This window comes from Phyllobates terribilis, unplaced genomic scaffold (genome assembly GCF_046119375.1).
Source record: "Phyllobates terribilis strain yellow unplaced genomic scaffold, ASM4611937v1 Scaffold_1__5_contigs__length_1240528914, whole genome shotgun sequence".
Classification (NCBI taxonomy): Eukaryota; Metazoa; Chordata; class Amphibia; order Anura; family Dendrobatidae; genus Phyllobates; species Phyllobates terribilis.
The window spans coordinates 910,018,110-910,038,406 of record NW_027362761.1 but is presented as its reverse complement, the minus strand read 5'-3'; the positions used below and the strand labels follow the sequence as shown (position 1 = coordinate 910,038,406).

The 20,297-nt window shown below is 42.4% G+C and overlaps 1 protein-coding gene across 3 annotated transcripts in view; it reads left to right on the top strand.

The window, feature by feature from the left end:
* The window catches only part of NUDT6 (nudix hydrolase 6), a 44,273-nt gene that overhangs the window by 12,445 nt on the left and 11,531 nt on the right, over positions 1–20,297 (top strand). For 2 of the 3 annotated variants that reach the window (XM_073641407.1, XM_073641399.1), the window contains exons 3-4: positions 11,615–11,670; positions 18,706–18,760. In XM_073641407.1, coding sequence (XP_073497508.1) covers positions 11,615–11,670; positions 18,706–18,760 — 111 coding nt within the window. Of the gene's footprint in view, positions 1–11,614; positions 11,671–15,748; positions 15,861–18,705; positions 18,761–20,297 lie in introns of those variants that run through there. The other variant, XM_073641415.1, reaches the window with a different exon arrangement.

Sequence of the window (20,297 nt, the reverse complement as noted above, 5' to 3'; positions counted from 1 at the left end):
TCTGGTCGATCTGCATAGGTTCAGGCGAGGGCGCCCGCGGAGTGACTGAGAGGCAGGTCTCAGGGAAGTAGGAGCAGAGCAAGAAAAGTCTTTCTCCCAGGTAATCTCTTTGGCACGTTCTTGGAACCGGATGCCAATCCGGGTAGCTAGTGACACCAGGTCATCCAGAGTGGTAGGAATGTCCCGACCAGCTAACTCGTCCTTAATCCGACCGGAAAGACCCTCCCAGAAGACGGACACCAGAGCCTCATTTTCCTAGGCAAGCTCAGAAGCGAGGGTGCGGAACCGTATGGCATATTGGCCCACGGTGAGACTCCCTTGGCGGAGACGTAGCAGTGAGGAGGCAGAAGAGGTTTTCCGTCCAGGTTCATCGAAGACTTTCCGGAAAGCAGCGAGGAAAGACGGCAGGTCGGACACCAGGGGATCCCCTCTCTCCCACAGGGGATTTAGCCATGCCAGTGCCTCCCCAGTAATATGGGACATGATGAAGGCCACCTTGGCCCGGTCGGAGATGAACTGGTATGCCAATATCTCAAAGTGCAGGGTGCACTGGTTTATGAAACCCCGAGCTAAAGTAGGTTCGCCGGCAAAGCGTGGAGGTGCCAGAAGCCGAGGTCCATAGTCGGGTACCATGAAGGGACTGAATTTCGGTACCGCAGGAATGGGCACGGCTGGACCAGAGGTAGACATAGACAAGTCACACAATGCGCCTAGATGAGAGTTAACGGACCGTAGATAGGACAGTACCACCTCCTGCTGAGTTTTCTGACGTAAGACTTCCTGGTGCAGATCGGAGATCTGGGAGCCACCGGATTCCATGGCCCGAGCAAACTGTAACGGGTCTGGGAGGTGGAACCTCTGTGCAACTATACAAGGGGGCAGTCCTTGTAAGGAAGCGGGTGGCTCCCAGGGAAGACGGGCAGGTAGTCACGGCAAGTGACAGGGACAGTCTCTGGGTAGAGGGGCAGGTAGTCACGGCAAGTGACAGGGACAGTCTCTGGGTAGAGGGGCAGGTAGTCACGGCAAGTGACAGGGACAGTCTCTGGGTAGAGGGGCAGGTAGTCACGGCAAGTGACAGGGACAGTCTCTGGGTAGAGGGGCAGGTAGTCACGGCAAGTGACAGGGACAGTCTCTGGGTAAAAGGACGGGTACTCACGGCAAGTGACAGGGACAGTCTCTGGGTAGAAGGACAGCAGGCAGGTGTCTGGTGAGCGCTCCCAGGTGAGTGGGCGAGAGTCTCTGGACGGGCAGGTGGTCACGGCAAGTGACGGCAGAGCCTCCAGGTAGGCTAGCAGACAGATAGCAGGTGACCAGGGGAGGAGTCCTGAGGAGATCATTTGCATATTCCCACTGCATTTTGGGGTAAGTGAAGAGTCTCCGCGAGCTCAAAGAACACTGGATTTTGGCTGTTGGAGCTGAAAAGAGGACATCGGTAAACCAGGGGAGGAGTCCTGAGGAGATCATTTGCATATTCCCACTGCATTTTGGGGTAAGTGAAGAGTCTCCGCGAGCTCAAAGAACACTGGATTTTGGCTGTTGGAGCTGAAAAGAGGACATCGGTAAACCAGGGGAGGAGTCCTGAGGAGATCATTTGCATATTCCCACTGCATTTTGGGGTAAGTGAAGAGTCTCCGCGAGCTCAAAGAACACTGGATTTTGGCTGTTGGAGCTGAAAAGAGGACATCGGTAAACCAGGGGAGGAGTCCTGAGGAGATAATTTGCATATTCCCACTGCATTTTGGGGTAAGTGAAGAGTCTCCGCGAGCTCAAAGAACACTGGATTTTGGCTGTTGGAGCTGAAAAGAGGACATCGGTAAACCGCGCGCCGGTAGGCGCGCGCATTTTGAAGCTTTTTTTTTTTTTAAGCTTTTTTCACTGTTTTCAGAACATTAACAATAAGAACATGGAAGAGTCCAGGAGCCATTTGGTGAGCTGCATATCCTGCTACATGTTCACAGACTTGCCAGTGGAAAAGCCAGACTTCACATGCCAGAAATGCAAGCTTGTGTCCCTGTTGGAGGAAAAGTTGCGAAATCTAGAAGAGAGGTTAACTACCTTGAAAATCATTAAGGAAGGTGAAGAGTTCTTAGACAGAGCAGAATTATCTCTTCATGATTCAGAAAGAGAAGAAATTCGAACTGCACCTGACGAAACAGAGGAATGGAAGCATGTGACCCACAGAAGCAGGAGGATCGAGAGGCAGTCAGCACCCATACTGCTCAGGAACCAGTACCAGGCTCTCACACAGGAGAACCATGAAGAAATACAGCAAGATAAGACTTTGCCAGCAATGAATGACCTTGTAAGCCCTCAGAATCCTCCTGGATGGAGAAAGAAGAATGTTGTGAAGAAAAAACGGAGAGTGGTGGTCATGGGGGATTCCCTGTTAAGAGGAACAGAGGCCGCTATCTGCAGACCAGACATAACCTCAAGAGAAATGTGCTGTCTTCCAGGAGCAAAAATTAAAGATGTGTCTGACAGGATATCAAGACTCTTCAGACCTACAGATCACTACCCATTCCTGCTAATACATGTGGGGACAAATGACACCGCAAGAAAGGACCTGGCAACCATCTGCAGTGACTTTGAAGACTTAGGCAAGAAAGTGAAAGAATTGGGAGCGCAGGTGGTCTTCTCATCCATCCTCCCAGTGGATGGCCATGGAACAATGAGGTGGAATAAGATTCTACAGGTGAACAACTGGCTACGTCGATGGTGCCGTCAACAAGGATTTGGATTTCTGGATCACGGAATGAATTACCTATACGATGGACTACTTGCTAGAGATGGGGTGCACCTTACGAAGACTGGAAAACATGTATTTGGAAGTCGCCTTGCTACACTCATCAGAAGAGCTTTAAACTAGAACAATGTGGGAAGGGAAGCAAAAGGCCAGAAAAAGCCATACAGCTGACAAATACTATTGAGATCTCTGCTACTGGAAGTGGAAAAGAAGAACAAAGACAAAAAAATCTAAATAATAAAAATATGGGAGGAAGAGAAACCAATCACAAACTAAAATGTTTTTATACAAATGCACAAAGCATGGGCAACAAACAAGGAGAATTGGAACTACTAATGCAGGAAAAGGAATATGATGTCATTGGAATCACTGAAACTTGGTGGGACGATACACATGATTGGAATAAAAGGCTAAAAGGATACAACTTATTTGCAAGAAACAGACTTGATAAACGAGGAGGAGGTGTTGCATTGTATGTTAGAAAAGCGTATATCTGCACAGAGATTGAAGCTTCAGAGACTGGGAGTTCTATGGAAACTGTTTGGGTAAGAATACAAGGAGAGAACAACGGAAAGGACACCATTGTAGGCATTTACTACAGGCCACCTGGGCAAGCTGAAGATATGGATGAACTCTTTATGTATCAAATGACCAAGTTCTCCAAAAAATATGACGTAGTGGTCATGGGAGATTTCAACTATCCAGACATTTGTTGGGAATCTCTCTCAAGTAAAACTAACAGGTCAAGCAAATTCTTATCCTCTCTTGCTGACAACTTTATCTTCCAAAAGGTAGGGGAGAAAACAAGGGGATCTGCTACTTTGGATCTAATCCTTATAAACAGGGAGGAAATGGTTGAGGAGGTAAAGGTGGCTGGGACCCTAGGAGGCAGCGATCATGCTATTATAGAATTTTGGATAACTAGAGGAGGAAGACATGTGAAGACTCAAACTTCAAGGTTAGATTTTAGAAAGGCAGATTTTAAGAGACTCAGAAAGAGAATAGGAGGGATCCAATGGCTGGATGTCCTTAAGGACAAAAATGTCCAGGAAGGATGGGAAATTTTTAAAAATGAGATTCTCAAAGCACAATCGTTAACAATTCCGAAAAGTAGGAAGAATGGGAAGCATTTAAGGAAACCAGGATGGATGAACACAGAACTTAAACACATGCTAAAAAGAAAGAAAGAAATGTTTATTAAATGGAAAGAGGGAGGCATATCTAAAGAAGATTATAATGCAGTCTGCAGATCCTGCAGGGCACGTATCAGGTTAGCTAAAGCTGACAATGAATTAAGGCTTGCAAGAGATGTCAAAAGCAATAAAAAAGGATTTTGGGGGTATGTCAAAAGTAAAAGAAAAGTCAAAGATGCTATAGGATTTTTACAGGATGAAAATGGAGAAATGGTAAGAGAGGATGTTGAGAAGGCCGAACTTTTTAATTCCTATTTTGCATCTGTTTTCTCTCAGAAAGAAAATGTAACATCAACTGATCTTCACTGTCCTTTTAAAGGAATAGAGGAATCCAAGTTATCAGTAAACAGAAAGATTGTGAGGGAATATTTAGCTAACATAAATGAGTTCAAGTCTCCAGGTCCAGATGAATTACACCCCAGAGTACTGAAGGAGATTGTAGAAGAAATTTTAGAACCACTCTCCATAATCTTTGAAAATTCTTGGAGAACAGGAGAAGTCCCAGAAGACTGGAGAAGAGCAAATGTTGTTCCTATCTTCAAAAAGGGGAAGAAGGTGGACCCAGGGAACTATAGGCCGGTGAGTCTGACTTCTATACCAGGAAAGATCTTTGAACAAATTATTAAACAACATGTATGTAAGTACATGGATAAGAATGAAGTGATTAACCAGAGTCAGCATGGGTTTGTAACTAACAAGTCATGTCAGACTAACTTAATTTCCTTCTATGACAGAATCACTGACTGGGTGGATCAGGGAAATGCTGTAGATATAGTATATCTTGACTTCAGCAAAGCATTTGACAAAGTATCTCACATCATCCTTATTGAAAAAATGACCAAGTATGCAATGGACCAGGCAACTGTTAGGTGGATTCATAACTGGCTTAGTGATCGGACTCAAAGGGTGGTTGTAAATGGCTTCACATCCAGCTGGATGAATGTCTCAAGTGGGGTACCACAGGGCTCCGTCCTGGGACCTGTATTGTTCAACATCTTTATCAATGATTTAGATGAAGGAATTGAGGGTAAACTGATTAAATTTGCTGATGACACAAAGCTAGGAGGGATAGCTAATACTAGAGAAGAGAGAGAGAGGATTCAAAAAGACCTAAATAAACTGGAGCAGTGGGCAGCAACCAACAGAATGGTTTTTAACCGGGAAAAATGCAAAGTACTACATCTGGGCAATAAAAATGAAAAAAGCATATACAGAATGGGAGAAATAGAGCTAAGCAACAGTACATGTGAAAAAGACTTAGGTATACTAATAGATCATAGACTGAACATGAGTCAACAGTGTGATGCAGCAGCAAAAAAGGCAAATACAATTCTGGGATGTATTAACAGAAGCATACAGTCTAGATCACGTGAAGTCATTATCGGTCTTTACTCCTCTTTGGTCAGACCTCATCTGGAATACTGTGTACAGTTTTGGGCACCACATTTTAAAAAAGACATCGACAAACTGGAGCAAGTTCAGAGAAGAGCGACCAGAATGGTGACTGGTCTGCAAACCCTGTCCTATGAGGAACGGTTGCAGGATTTGGGAATGTTTAGCTTGCAAAAAAGAAGACTGAGAGGAGACTTAATAGCTGTCTACAAATATGTCAAGGGCTGTCACATTGTAGAAGGATCATCTTTATTCTCATTTGCACAAGGAAAGACTAGAAGCAATGGGATGAAACTAAATGGGAGGAGACACAGATTAGATATTAGAAAAAACTTTTTGACAGTTAGGGTGATTAATGAGTGGAACAGGCTGCCACGAGAGGTGGTGAGTTCCCCTTCAATGGACGTCTTCAAACAGAGGCTGGACAGACATCTGTCTGAGATGATCTAGTGAATCCTGCTTTGAGCAGGGGGTTGGACCAGATGACCCAGGAGGTCCCTTCCAACTCTACCATTCTATGATTCTATGATTCTATGACCGCTCCCAGATGAGCAGGCAAGAGTCTCTGGACAGGCAGGTGGTCACGGCAAGTGACGGCGGAGCCTCCAGGTAGGCTAGCAGGCAGGTAGCAGATGAGCGCTCCCAGGTGAGCGGGCAGGCTGGTCCATAGAGAGACTGACAGGAGTCGGAAAGCAGACCGTTGGACCGCGGGCTTGCAAGCAGGTAAACGGATATCATCAGGCAGGTATCAAGCAGGAATCTGGCAGGTAACAGGCAGGAATCTGGCAGGTGACTGGCAGGTAACAAGCAGGAATCTGGCAGGTGACTGGCTGGTAACTGGTAACGGGACCTGAGGGCTGAAGCAGAGTGAAGGCTTTGCAACAACATTGCTCGGGCACCTCCATTTTGGAGGAGGTGCCTTAAATATGGGAGGTCTTCCGGCAATTGGCCGGGGACTCCTTAGGACTGCGCGCGCGGTCCCTTTAAGAGAGGGGGAGCGCGCGCGCCCTAAGCACACTGCCGGGGAAGCAGCGGGGAGAGAAGCGCTGGAGGACGCTGCGCCAGGAGCGGGGAGGTGAGAGGGACGGCGTCTCTGCCTAGTACTGGGCAGAGATGCCGATGCTACACTCTGTAGTCCATCTGACCGCACACGCTGAGTAGCACAGCAGAATGACTCGCTCCAGCGAGCGGGCCCTTGAGCTGCGTTGAGCTCAGTGAGCGGTGTCCTGTCACGCACTGAGTTCAGCACAGGTCAGGGCCCCACTCGCTGCAGTGAATCATTCTCCTCTGCTCCTCAGCGTCTGCGGTCGCCTCAAGTCACCGCAGACGCTGATGCAGAATTGTCGGTCAGTTGGATTACAGTGTTGGACAGTATATCAGACAGGTGAGTATTATGGTTGTTTTTTATTTATTTTTTTCAGGGGACAAAAGCTTCAGGTAATTAGGTGTAAAGGTGAGTATAATTTTTTTATTTTATTCTTTTTTTTACACTTGCTGGACACAGTGGAAGCAGAATACTACTCTCATCATTGTCCCTTGCTAGCGCTGTTCTCGGCGCGAGCAGGGGACAATGATGAGAGCTGCCTTTGGCACCCAGCGCTTGGGAACAGCGCAAACTGTACCACTTTTTCCCAGGTAGGATGTCATCAGTGTGCGGGACGTTTTGTGGCCCGTGCTGCGAGTGAAAAACGGACATATTAGTGCGTTTTGGCCACGGACACCACACATACTCAAAACAAGGACGTGTGAAAGACCCCTAAGACATGTTTTCTTATGTTTTTGTTTACCACGCACAAAAACACATCAAATCCACATGTGTCTTTAACATGAATTGCCACTTTTTGCAATGCAGTTTGTACAAATGAAAAATGTATTTTACATGTTTCATCATAAAAATCTGCATAACAAAGTCATGGTAAACTCATGTGCACAGTGAATAGTAAAAAAATAAATAATGACACTCACATGTTATGTTTGGTATAATAGTGTCATACAGAGACTCAAACAAGGCCGACTTTAGAAGTGGCAAACTGGGCAATTGCCTGGGGTCTCCATCCCAAAAGGACCCTCTGCGAGACATTACCCAGTTGCAGGTTTGGTGGGCTGCCTGCCTTTACTTACCAGAAACCACACTGATAATGACACTCTGTTTCAGTTTCCGAGGCTACAAGGATCTCTGGTAAAATCATGGTCACTAGACCAATGGTCCTTCACCATCTTGAGGAACTGAAGAGAAGGAGAGAGCAGTGGTATGTTGCTAGAAGCACCGGTAGGTCCTCCCTCTAGCCCAGTGGATCCCAACTTCCAGTGCTTGCAACCCCCCCGCCCCCCCAACACATCATGTTTTCAGTATTTGCTTAGTATTATACAGGTGATGAAATTATTATCAAAGCATCATAAAATGTCATAGGTTCACTCACTTGTGCAATACTAAGAAATCCTGAAAATCTGATCTGTTGGGTGCTGCGAGGACTGAAGTTTGGGAATCACCGTTCTAGCCTAGTCTGTCCAGCAACTCTATTCTAGCATCTACTATTGTCCTCTACACTCTCGTGATTGTGCGTGCATCACCACCGAACAGTAACTGGCTGTTTTGAGGTTTCTGGATGGGAAGCAACACACTTGGTAGCTCCATTTTCCTTTTTTCTGGATGGTTTAAATCTGTTGAGGTTTCCCTCTCCTCACAGACATTACAACTTACATGGTTTTACCTATAGTCACCCTGTCGTTAGCCTTTGACATGCTTGATATAGGTTGCAAGAAAGGAGGTACAGTACCATCGCCGTTTTCCTCTTCTCAGTGACGTCACCGCTCTGCTGAGTCTCCAGGTCATGCTGCGCTCTGCATGACCTGGCAGTGACATTTACAATGTAAGCCTATGGAGAGTCCGAATAGGAGAACGGCGCTGGACACCGGAGAGAGCAGCGGTAGGTGAGTATATTAATACACTCACACTACATTACATGCACATTATACACACATTTAATAAAAAAATATTGGTGATCTTTCTTTCTTCTTTTCTTTTCAGTCTTAAGTCCAAGATCATAATTGAAATTCATTCTAAGTATAGTGTAAATAGTTTTGTTTTTTTCCCAGCAGAGGGCGACAACCCAAGAATTTACTGGCAAACATGTTGCTACATGTTCTAAGATCTGAATTGTTTTGTGTTCTTGCTGTTAAGAAGCTAAAATATGCGATATCTTCTGAACATATGTCGAAAAAGGGAATTATAGGCTGCTTTCACACAATTGTATTGTCTATTTGCCATAAGCGCCATAAAAGAACCATGCACTTTGTCTTCCTCAGGCGACTCCGTCAGTATATGCTTCTTTGATTTTTTTCTGTTGCATAGAATAGTGCTGTCTGCTGTGCTATTCCATACAGAGGCACCAAGTAACAAAACTTTACAGTACCCATCAAAAGTTTGGACATGATTGTTCCGGCAAAATGACATGTGCGAAACAAGGAATAAAAAACCAGGTGAAACAGACTAGACTGTATGTTAAATAATTCTTCAGATCACCCCCCTTTTACGCTAATGACTGGTTTACGCCTCCTTTTTCAGTCTCTCAAGCAGCTTCATCAGGTAGTCACCTGGAATGGCTTCCAATGAACACATTATGCTTCATCAAGAGTTCATTTGTGTAACCACCGACCTTCAGAAAGTGTTTGCAACCGTCAGGGGTGTTTTACAGAGAGAGTGTTGGTACACAGCTTCATACAGTGCTGAACCCTACTCCACAAGTTTTCTAAGCCAGAATATGTTAAGAACCACTTGGCTAAGTGAAGAGAATTGACAGTCCTATCCATATTATAAGACATCAAGGTCAGTTAATCCAGAAAATGATGAAACTGGCTCTCATGAGGACCACAAAGGGAAGAAAGACCAAGAATTACCTCTGCTGCAGAGGATAAGTTCATCAGCCTTACAAACCTCAGGGAACACAATTTGAAAGCACCTTAGGTAACAACCCTTATAAATTATGTACATACATAAGTAGCAGACACATTTTAATATCAGTTGTTCAGAGGAGACTGTGAGGTGCAAGCCTTTAAGGTCTTATTGCTGCTAATGGAACTGCAAACAAGAAGAGACTTGTTTGGGCCAAGCAACACAAGGACTGGACATTGCATCAGTGGAAATCTGTACTGTGGTCTGATGGGTCAAAAGTTGAGATTTTTAGTACCAACTGCCTTGTCTTGAAGAAAGGCAGAAAAGGTGAACAGATGGTTTCTACATGTGTGGCGCCCACCGTGAGTTATGCCAAATTCAAGGCACACATACCCAGTATGTATACAACAGCATTCTACAATGACATATCATCCCATTGTAATAGGACAATGACCAAAACCCCTCTTCAGGCTATTTAAGGGTGATGTAACCAAGAGGGAGAGGGATGGAGTGCTGTATCAGATGACATGGCCTCCACAATCACCCGATCTCAACCCAATTGAAGGTAAAGCAGCCAACAAGTGCTCAGCACCTCTGATAACTCCTTTAAGACTGATGGAAATTCATTTCAGTTGACTTCCATGATGAAGCTCCTTGAGAGATTGCCAAGGGGTTGGGGGTGGTGTAATGCTGTCACGTTCACACGTTCATTATTTGGTCAGTATTTTACATCAGTATTTATAAGCCAAAACCAGGAGTGGGTGATAGATACAGAAGTGGTGACGTGTTTCTATTATACTTTTCCTCTGATTGTTCCTCACCTGGTTTTGGCTTACAGATACTGATGTGAAATACTGACCAAATACTGAACATGTGAACGTGGCCTAAAAGGGAGTGCTTAGAGGAATCTAAGGTTCAATACACATTCTGGTTTGTATTACACATGTTTCTTTACTCCTTGTTTCCATAGGTGTTCCTTCCGTCGTGGTATCACTGCCGTCATTCTAAATGTACAGTGTGCATATTCCATTAAGTACAAGGAAAACCATTGCATGAACAGGTGTTTCCCAAATTGTGACCGGTACGGTATACTGCACACAGTGGCTTTCCTTCGATAATCCTCCTGATGTATACCTCTGATGGACACTGCTAACATAGTGTGAATGCAGCCTATGAATTTTCTAATTCCATTTTTTTTTTATCCAGTTTTGTTGGAGGCATAAATAAAAGAAATGAACAGAGTGATGTAAAAGAACTAACACTATAACGTGTAGGAGACCTGGAGTAGTCCTAGGAGGCTGTTTTGAAAAGCAAAAGTATATAACAATAGTAAATGGTGGAAATTGTTTTGAATTCCATAAGTCATTGAAGACAGCAACAAAACAAAGTGGTCAATGCTACAAAAAAAGTAATACAGTGGCCATAAATGTAAAAAAGAATCCTAAAAGATGACTTTTCAGAATAGTCTGTTGTGTGTCCATGAGGAATAACATTATTTGTGGCCATTATATGACTAGTATACTTCATTTTTTATCCTTTTTCCCCACTGACAGCTCTTTTCACAGAAATCTGCAGCAGCTTCAGTTTATGCCTTTTTGCTCCTGTCTCCCACCAGCTCTTTGTCATCTCAGTCCGGGCATGAAGGCTTCATATATTCCTATCAGTCTCGGGTCGGGAGAGCCCCCGCCAGTCTGTTGATTAGTGGTCTGTGCTCGGACTGATTTGTACGGACATCTGAATGAGCCAGAAGTCATATTTCTGCCCTCCTGCTATTGCTCACACTTTCATATTTTCATGCAATTACATAGTTTAACATCTTTATTTTGGTCACCTATGACTGATGATTGTGATTTTTAAAAAAAATAATATTAACACCTTTTAGGATCAATTAAAAAAATGTCTAAAATGCATCTTTGTAATTTGGTTTTATTAAAAATGTTGAATTATTTTGCTTCTTCAACCTCTATGTATCACTGTACATAGCTGGCTGCAGAATGAGAATGAAACCAGAATGGCTATAAATCAGCTTAGAAGATAGTTCAGGAAAAGAAACATAAGGCTTACAAACTCTGCAGTCAGAATAAACTCACTGACAAATTCACGGTTAACTCATTCTACAGTCTGCTAAGTGCAATGATAAATAATGGCTGTAGAAGCTAAACCAATGAACCACTGCATACACTGCACTCATTGCACTTTTTTGCTGCAGTTTTTGGGGGAAAACATGACTTCACTGCAGCATGTGAATAGACCTGAATAGAACAGGATTTTCTCAAGCTTTGACTGTAGAAATTGCTTGGTATTACGTATACTGTGAATCTGTGAGGCTAGATATATTATTGTTGCTTCTAGTGCTCAGTACAAGTGCCTTATGTAATCAGTTATCTTTTCCAGGAGCTGTTTTGGATGAACTTACTGGGAAAGTACTGGTTGTACAGGACAAAAATAAGGTATGGAAGCTCTTAATGAAAAGCTGTGTGTTTTTCTGAAATGGGTTGTCTCATCTTGTCTTCAGGAGCGGACCGCTCCTCTGCCTCACCATGTCCTTTTGCTCGGGGGCGGTGCACTCCTGTTTTGATTGACAGTTTGGAGCATTGGCACAGTCGCACTGCTGGCCCGATGGGCTCTGTGATGATGTTAGCAGTGGCAGCTTTACCCCTGCAGCTGCTGGTAACCTAGACAATGCAAACAGTAAGATTAAAAATCCCTAGGTTTTTGAGATAATTTAAAAGTGGCGCTTTTTTTTACCCATTTAAAGACTTGATATAAACCATTTTCAGCTTCTTTTATTCATTAACAATAAGAAATATTTCAAATTAGTTATCTTAAAGGGGTATTCCTATCTCCATGATCCTATCCCAATATGTAGTAGGTGTAATAATAATAATATTAGCAAATACCTCCAATTAGAAATGTACTATAGTTCTTCTGATTCGCTATGTCACTTACCCCATGTGTAGGGCATTGCTGTAGCTTAGGTATCCATGGTTACGACCACTAGCAACTAACTGTCATTATATGAGTGGTCTTAACCATGGATACCTAAGGTCCTGCAATGCCCTGCGCATGAGGTAAGTGACATCGCGAATCTGAAGAACTATACTATATTTCTAATTGGAGGCATTTGCTAATATTATAAGCGTAGAGCCGATATTTTTCTAATTAAAGAAGTACTGCTGAAAAATGTTTATCCCCCTAAACCTTTCTAAATATGTATGTGATGTAGTGTAGATGCATCGAAGTACTGACCGATCGCCGTGTTCCTCGGTTGCCAGCGTAATTCTGTTCCTCATCTTAGTCACATGAGAGGTTCTTACCTTTGCGGGCTCACAATCGGACACCTGTGTACAGCAGTGCCACTGTGACCGACACTCCATAGACAAACAACAGTGTGAAAGCGCTGTCAGGTTCACACCTAAACAGAGAGCCTGTGTCACCCGGCCAGTGTGATGTGATAGAAGAGGAGCAGAGCAGCGCTGGCAACCGGGGAAGATGGCTCTTGGCAAGCGTTATGATGCACCGCCACTATCATAAATATGTAGACTGGATTTGGCCAGAACATTTTTGCTGGGAGTTCTTCCTTAAGGTTCTCCTTAAAGGCGTCTCTATTTACTGGATATAAAGTAGCCAGTTTGTAGATGGCTTGCATAATGGACAATAGATTGTATCATAAGGAAGGTGCCTGCAAAGAACATTGTCAGAAGGGCAAACCTTTGTTACCAGCAGTTCTAGGCTGCCACCCCCACCCCTCGCTGGCAATGTCCGCCTATAATAAGGGCTTATTCCAGAATGGTTGTTCATCATTCAAGACAAGCCCACAAACCCTTCATAACAGATGTTTCATAGCTGAAAACAAGTAACTTCTCCACACTTGTGTGCAGCAGATGTCTCTGGGAGGTTGGTATCATGGAACGGTCTTTAATTTGGGTTAAAGCGGTTAATGCAAAAACACTGCTTCTTTCTTCCACAAACTGTGCCACATCTGTTCACAGGTTATGTCTCTTATTGCAGCTCAGCTCCATTACCATAAATGGGGCCAAGCTGCAATACCACACACAACCTGTTTACAAGTGTGGCACTGTTTTGTTTTGTTTTTTTAAATAAAAAAATCAGTCACACTTTTCTTGGGGTATGTGCCCATGGCTCACATACCATACACATCTCTTAGATGTGGGCATACCCACCGAGCTTTTCAAACAGCAGATACTGCAGGAAATGCTGTTGGATTTTTACCTGGAGAATCATTTTCAGCACCTTTTCAGCCATTTTTCATGATGTCTGTGCTGCCAACAGTTTTTTCTCTACTCGGAAGCCGCCTGATGAATTGTCGTGTCGCTTCTTTTAGCATCTTTGGAAACCTAAAGCAGTTAAAAGTTGCTTAGAAGGCTGAATCTATGCGCAGCAAGGGTTTTTTATGTAGAAATGCCTATGTTCATTCTTTTTAGCGTTTATTTAGCGGTTTTCTCAGGCATGTACTTTTTTGAGACATGGTGTGCACATACGCGTATGCTGTACAACCCTTTAAAGGAGATTTCCAGTCCAAAAATATCCACTACTGTTCCAAATATAGCAATTTATATAACTTATATAACTTTTCAATTAACCATCATTCCTAAATGCTCCACCCTCTCTTAATTCCTCCATGGGTTACATGATCAATGCACCAGTGTTTTTCTTGATTCACTGATGACGTGCCATGTATTCATCACTTTTACCATGTCCTGAATTCCACTACACCAAAGTATAGCACATGGCCAGTGATGTGCCAGTCAGGGGGTCTTGCTCATGCGAGCTTCAGAGTGTTTACATCCAGCTGCCATCGGAGCAAATAATTGCTGATTGGTGCGGGTGCTGGGCTTTGGACCCCCACCAATCTCACAGTGGATAGGTCATCAGTATGCTGTGACCGGACATCCCCTTTAGCAAATCCCATTTGGTCTTGGTCCCACAGTGGTCACCTTGCTTTACTCTTGCAGAAAAACGTGTCCCTTTCGTAGAATATTAGAGTTGGAAGGGACCTCCAGGATCATCGTGTCCAACCCCCTGCTCAATGCAGGATTCACTAAACCATCTCAGACAGATGTCTGTCCAGCCTCTGTTTGAAGACTTCCATTGAAGGAGAACTCACCACCTCTCGTGGCAGCCTGTTCCACTCATTGATCACCCTCACTGTCAAAAAGTTTTTTTCTAATATCTAATCTGTATCTTCTCCCTTGCAGGTTCATCCCATTGCTTCTTGTGTTTCCATGTGCAATTGAGAATAAGAATGATCCGTCTATACTGTGACATCCCTTCAGATATTTGTAGGCAGCTATTCAGTCTCCTCTCAGTCTTCTTTTTTTGCAAACTAAACCTTCCCAGATCCTTTAACCATTCCTCGTAAGACATAGTTTGCAGTCCGCTCACTATCCTGTCGCTCTTCTCTGAACTTGCTCCAGTTTTTCAATATCTTTCAAATATTAAAGGCTCTTTCTCTGTAAATGATTCTATGAAGAAAATCTCACATTCCTTTAGAGACATTGTAGAGAGATTCTGAAACATCTGATATTCTTGACTAGATGCCGGCTTCCTCTGATCGCTGAAGTTACTCCCTAGCACTGTCAATGTGGTTCCAGTGCCATTGTTGATATTGACTTTTGGAAAATGTTACCATTTACCCTGCCTTTATCCACGTTTTACCAGTAATATGCTATATAATGAGGTTCTGATAATGTCCCTTTGTGCTATATGTTGATTAGTAAAATAAAAATATACAATAATAAAAAGGTTTGCTGGAGTGTACGGTAGAAAACAGTAACTTTTTTTTAAGGCAATTTTTAGTGCTATAAAAAATATTTAATGATAGTTTCCAGTTGAGTTATTGAGTACCGGTCTGTTCTGAAAAACGCTCTATTTAGTCAATTGAATATTTTTTTAATATGGTATTATAATATAATATAATCAGATTTGACCTGATGATGAAGCTGTTTAAAACTTTTTTTTTTTTGTATTGTTTCTACTATAATGTTCTGGAAACTGTTACGCACTTCTTTTACCATTTGGATAAATAATTAAAAGACAAAAAAAAAAGCTAAATATAGTATTTTCTTTGGTAATTAACACCATGTTTTTCCCATCTTGTACATCATTAGCACAATACAAGGCAGGCTGGAACAGACCAGGCATCCCAGCAGAAAATAGCATTTTATTTGTGTGATGTGCGCACTTCATAAACCTTTCGCGAGGCCCCAACCCTTGCTCTGGCCATTTCTCATGATGAGGAATATACTTGGCAGAAAATGAAAAGAACATTGTCTTGAAAACTAAATTGGAGTCGCAATAAGATTGGAAACGATCATCCTGTACTTTACATTGTTGGAATGAAATGTTTTAAAGTGTCCTTACACATTTTTAAAGGGATTTTCAGTTTTTCACTAAGACCCAGAATTCCACCCCATTTACTTTCATATACCCACAGACATTTCCGTTATTAATATGAAGTACTGTATATGATGTGCCTTAGTTTTTAACACACCCTTTCCTCTCCAGAATAAGTGCTGACAGACCAGGCAAGAACATTCATGTATCGTGTGTCATCAGACATCTCATTTTTTCTCCTCGTCCATCCCATCTGTCCAAGTACATTAAGCTGAGTTTGATCGTAAGTTGACTTTCAGCAAAAATATGAGCAATAATGTTGCCTAATGGCTGTTAAGTCCCAGGGAGATTGCCAGCAATGGACAACTTCTAAATCTAGCTGTAGATACAACGATTTGGCCACAGTATAATAAGCAATTCAACTGGTTTATGGATCAGGATGATTATGAAAAAATCATGAAAAATCATTTAAAGTCTGAAAAATATTGCAACTTTGTTTGTATGGCTCCACTTTTATGATTGCACGTAATTGAAACCTTTTGCCACTTAGAAGGATTTTGAAGCTTTAACATTAAGTGCTCGATTAATGGAACAGATTTCCCATTAATGGAAATTAGTGGAGCAGATTTCCAATAATATTTAGTACCAGAAACAAAAGCACATAATCACAAAGCGTATACTGTGTAGTTCATTTTATTTAATAGATTAGATTAAAAGGTGACATCACTGGAATCTGTGCACAAAAATACAAAACCTACATATCAACTTTTGTATTGCATATTAAATTGAACAGTCGTGTATTAAATATATTCATGATTAAATAAAATATTATACAAGGCACTAGCAGCATTGTTCTGTAAATATCAGTGGCCATACACATTGGATGCACGCTGTCTCAACCTTACTATTTCACTGGGACCGCCTGATCATCTAATGTTTTTGGTGTCCAACTCTCCTTGGATGACAAATGTTGGGGTTTTAAGATCGGTTCCTTCAGATCATTGGCTTGTGCAAACAGCCAACTAATAATTAAGGCCCTCATTCTTCAGGTTATTGGATCATTTACGTGTTAAATCTTCGTTGTCGGCAGTACATATAAAGAGGGGAATGTGCTGCTGACAATATGTATGCTGTATGGGGACAGAACAATAATTTTGTTCCTATACAGTTTGTAGCTACTTGTGTGAAAGAGCCTTAAAAAAAAAAAACCAACCGACTTGGTAAATAGTTGATCAGCGCTCGTGATGGGCAGCTAAGCCCCCAATAGCTGTAGGACAAAGGATCTCTTTGAGTGAGCAGCTGCCATCAGCTATGGTGGTGTTTTATCTCTGTAGGACTATTAAATGTGCAAATTGTCTCTTCAGAGTGAAAGAGAACCAGAACTCTAGCGCCACATATTGGAAGCAGTGATCCTAAAAGTCTATATGGACTCTTTAACGAGCTTTACAATATGACTTGGATACAATCCAAACCAGAATCTCACTTCTAGTCCTCTTCCTCTCTGAAGAGACAATTTGCATATTTAATTTCCCAGAGGAGCATGCATGGCGTATAAGTCTCCTTACTCTGACATGCCAGGCTTGGCTTGTCACTCTCCACAAGGAAAAACGTTACCCCTTGGATCCCATCTCTAGAGGACAAAAAGATCAGCAGTCTAAAATCAAACATGCTGCATCATTATCCCCCCCCCCCCCAACATCATGGCAGGGGCCCCCATAGATACAACAGTCAGGTGAACTTGTAGATATTGGTAGATCCAGTTGACATTAGTCTATTGTGTATGGGGGGGTGTTGATGCCCATCTAACTAAACTTTAAGACTTTAGTAAAGGCTCACTCTAGGCTATAAAATGCTAAGTTTCCATCAAGCTTTGATATTTTTTGAATATCTGAATACTGGAAACCATGACCCTGGTATGAACACAGCCCTATATTGCTGCACTTTAATGGAGATTCTGGAATTGGCTATGTAGTGTGGGTATATAAATATGTTTTTCATACTGGTGTTGTGCTCTCTAGTTAGTAAGATTTCTTCTGATCATGCAAGTATCCAGCAAGAAAAACAAATTTACTTCTAAAAAAAAAAAAAAATCATCAACAAAACGTCAAGTTGATAATTCTATACATCATTTGTTACTTCGATCTCCTTCTCAGAAAGCCCAGTGATAACTATTACTTGTCACCCACCTTTCTTGACCCCAGAATAGTAAATCTTGGTGACAAGTCTCTTTCATTTTTCTTGATGCATATTCAGAAGAAGCAGAAATAATTTAGGCAACCTGATCCCAAAACAGTGTAACTGCGGTACGAGTCTAAAATGCAGTATTTGTACACTAGCTAAATAAATAGCTACGTAATGTTAGGAGTATCTACAACCCTGTACATGAAAAGACAGTAGCTTATTAGTTATGCGTGCCATGATTTTTAGCATATTGATCCACTTGGTGTTGTGTATCTTGTATTTAGCTTTGTGAAAAGGTGGCAGATAACAACCCCCTTTACCATCCCCAGCCCACTATATACTGATTTATTACTAACTATAAACTGCCAGAAGTCGTTGTCTCTGGCTGGCACGTGGACTTCTGGCAGCACTGGGTATTTGAGTTTCCGCATGGAGCCATGCTTTTTTTTCTGTGATACTGGAAGGACTAGACTATAGAAGGGAATGGCTATTCATGCATGTAGAAGGCACCTCCTAAGGCCACGGCCCCACTGTCAGTATTTGGTCAGTATTTTTTCTCAGGAGTGGGAGCCAAAACCAGGAGTGGGTGATAAATGCAGAATTGGTGACTTGTTTCTTTTATACCTTTTCTCTGATTGCTCCCACTCCTGAGAAAAAATACTGACCGAATACTGACCAAATACTGTTAGTGGGGCCGTGGCCTTATACTGTTGATCATAGTGACTTGTGAGGGTGAGGCGACCCTTACACACTCATGCCCTTCTTATACAGTACAGTACAGTAGGTTTACGGAGGAATAAAGAAACAAATGTTTGTTTCCTGATTGCTCCAGCTTTCTTTCTGCATAAGTAGATTTATATATTGTATATCCTTTCTGTTGTTCTTTTCATGATAAAACCTAACCCATACAAAAGATGACACTTTACATTTCTCATTAAACATTTCAGACTGTAAATGCATGGAAATTTCCAGGAGGATTGTCTGATCCAGGTGAAGATATTGGTTAGTATCCTATTTTGTCTCTTTGTAGGTAAGAAAAATGTATTTAAAGGGGTTGTTCAATACTATTTTTTTTTTTACTATGGGCCTAAAAGCTAACAGGCAGGTAGTTACTGATGTAACTACCTACCTGGTCTACCAAGCACTGGCCCAAAGTGGTCATGGGCAACTCATGTCAGCGACTCAGCTGCTCCTTGTCAACAGAGCAGCAGCTTTTCTTCCATTCTGCTCTGTCATTAGGCATGACTGCTGACGTCATGCTGATTGACAACCGGCTCCCCACAATGAGGCAGTGGGGAGCCAGCTGTCAATCAGCATGACATCGGCAGTCACACCCCGTTTTCAGAGCAGCCCGGAAGAGAAGCTGCTGCTCTGACGTGATGCCAGCGGAAGCCACCGAATCGCAGAGAGGAACGGTCTGTGATCACTGTGACGGCAGAGATCGGTGATGGACAGGAGTTCTTAGGCCCATAGTAAAAAAAATTAAATAGTCCTGGATAATCTCTTTAAAGAAGACCTTTCACCAAATTGTTCATTATACACAATGTAGTAGTGGTTGCATACCAGAATAAAATGAGTTTTTGTTTGTTTTTTTATTTCGACAATCAAGATTTTTTGGCCTTTACTAAGAGGGAGGGAGTATGCTCTTCTGTATCATTGGGGGCGTGTACTTCTTTCTCCTGTATGACACTGACCAATCATAAGCAGGCAGCTACACTAAGCTATTGTGTGGAGCATGTCCTTCTTTCCTTTGCGTTTTCCCTCTGCTTATGATTGGTCAGCATTAGTGATGAGCGAGTATGCTTGGGCGAGTACCTTCAGCGTGCTCGATGATATGTTTGAATCACTCCCGTGTGCATGATTTGCAACTGTTTAACAGCTTTAATACATATGAGGAATGCTTAAGAAACAAGCATTTTTCACATGTATTAAAGCTGTCAATCAGTCTCAAATCATGCACACGGGAGTGATTCAAACATATCACCGAGCACGCTGAAGATACTCGGTACTCTCCTGAGCATACTCGCCGAAAGGGTTAACCGAACATACTCACTCATCACTAGTCAGCATCATACAGAGGGAAGTAAAAGCCCCCAGTGAAAACTATCTGATAACGCCCACTTGGATTTAACTAAAATTAACTCATTAGGGGCCAAATTTTTTGATTGCTAATATATCTGAAACAGAGAGGCAAAATTTAGTAAAAATAGTATTATTCTGCTCTGCAGCTACTATTACTTTGTGTGTCCAGTTCAACATGCAAAATTTTAAAGGAACCAGTTTGTATCCGTTCTATACAGCAGTATAGATGTACAGTACATGATGCTGTTTTGAATGTCAATGCTCCTCACTTTCTGTAGAAGTAGCACTTGGTCTTCTCAGTCCCTTCACAAGTACATTCATCAGCAATACAGGTAGAAAGAATGCACATTTTTAAGAATGTAGGTATATTTTTGAAGCCTTTTAGGGAAGACAGTATGATTGCTGAACTCAGTGACTTTGTCCAAAAGTACAAAGATTCATCCTGTGTAATTTTGAT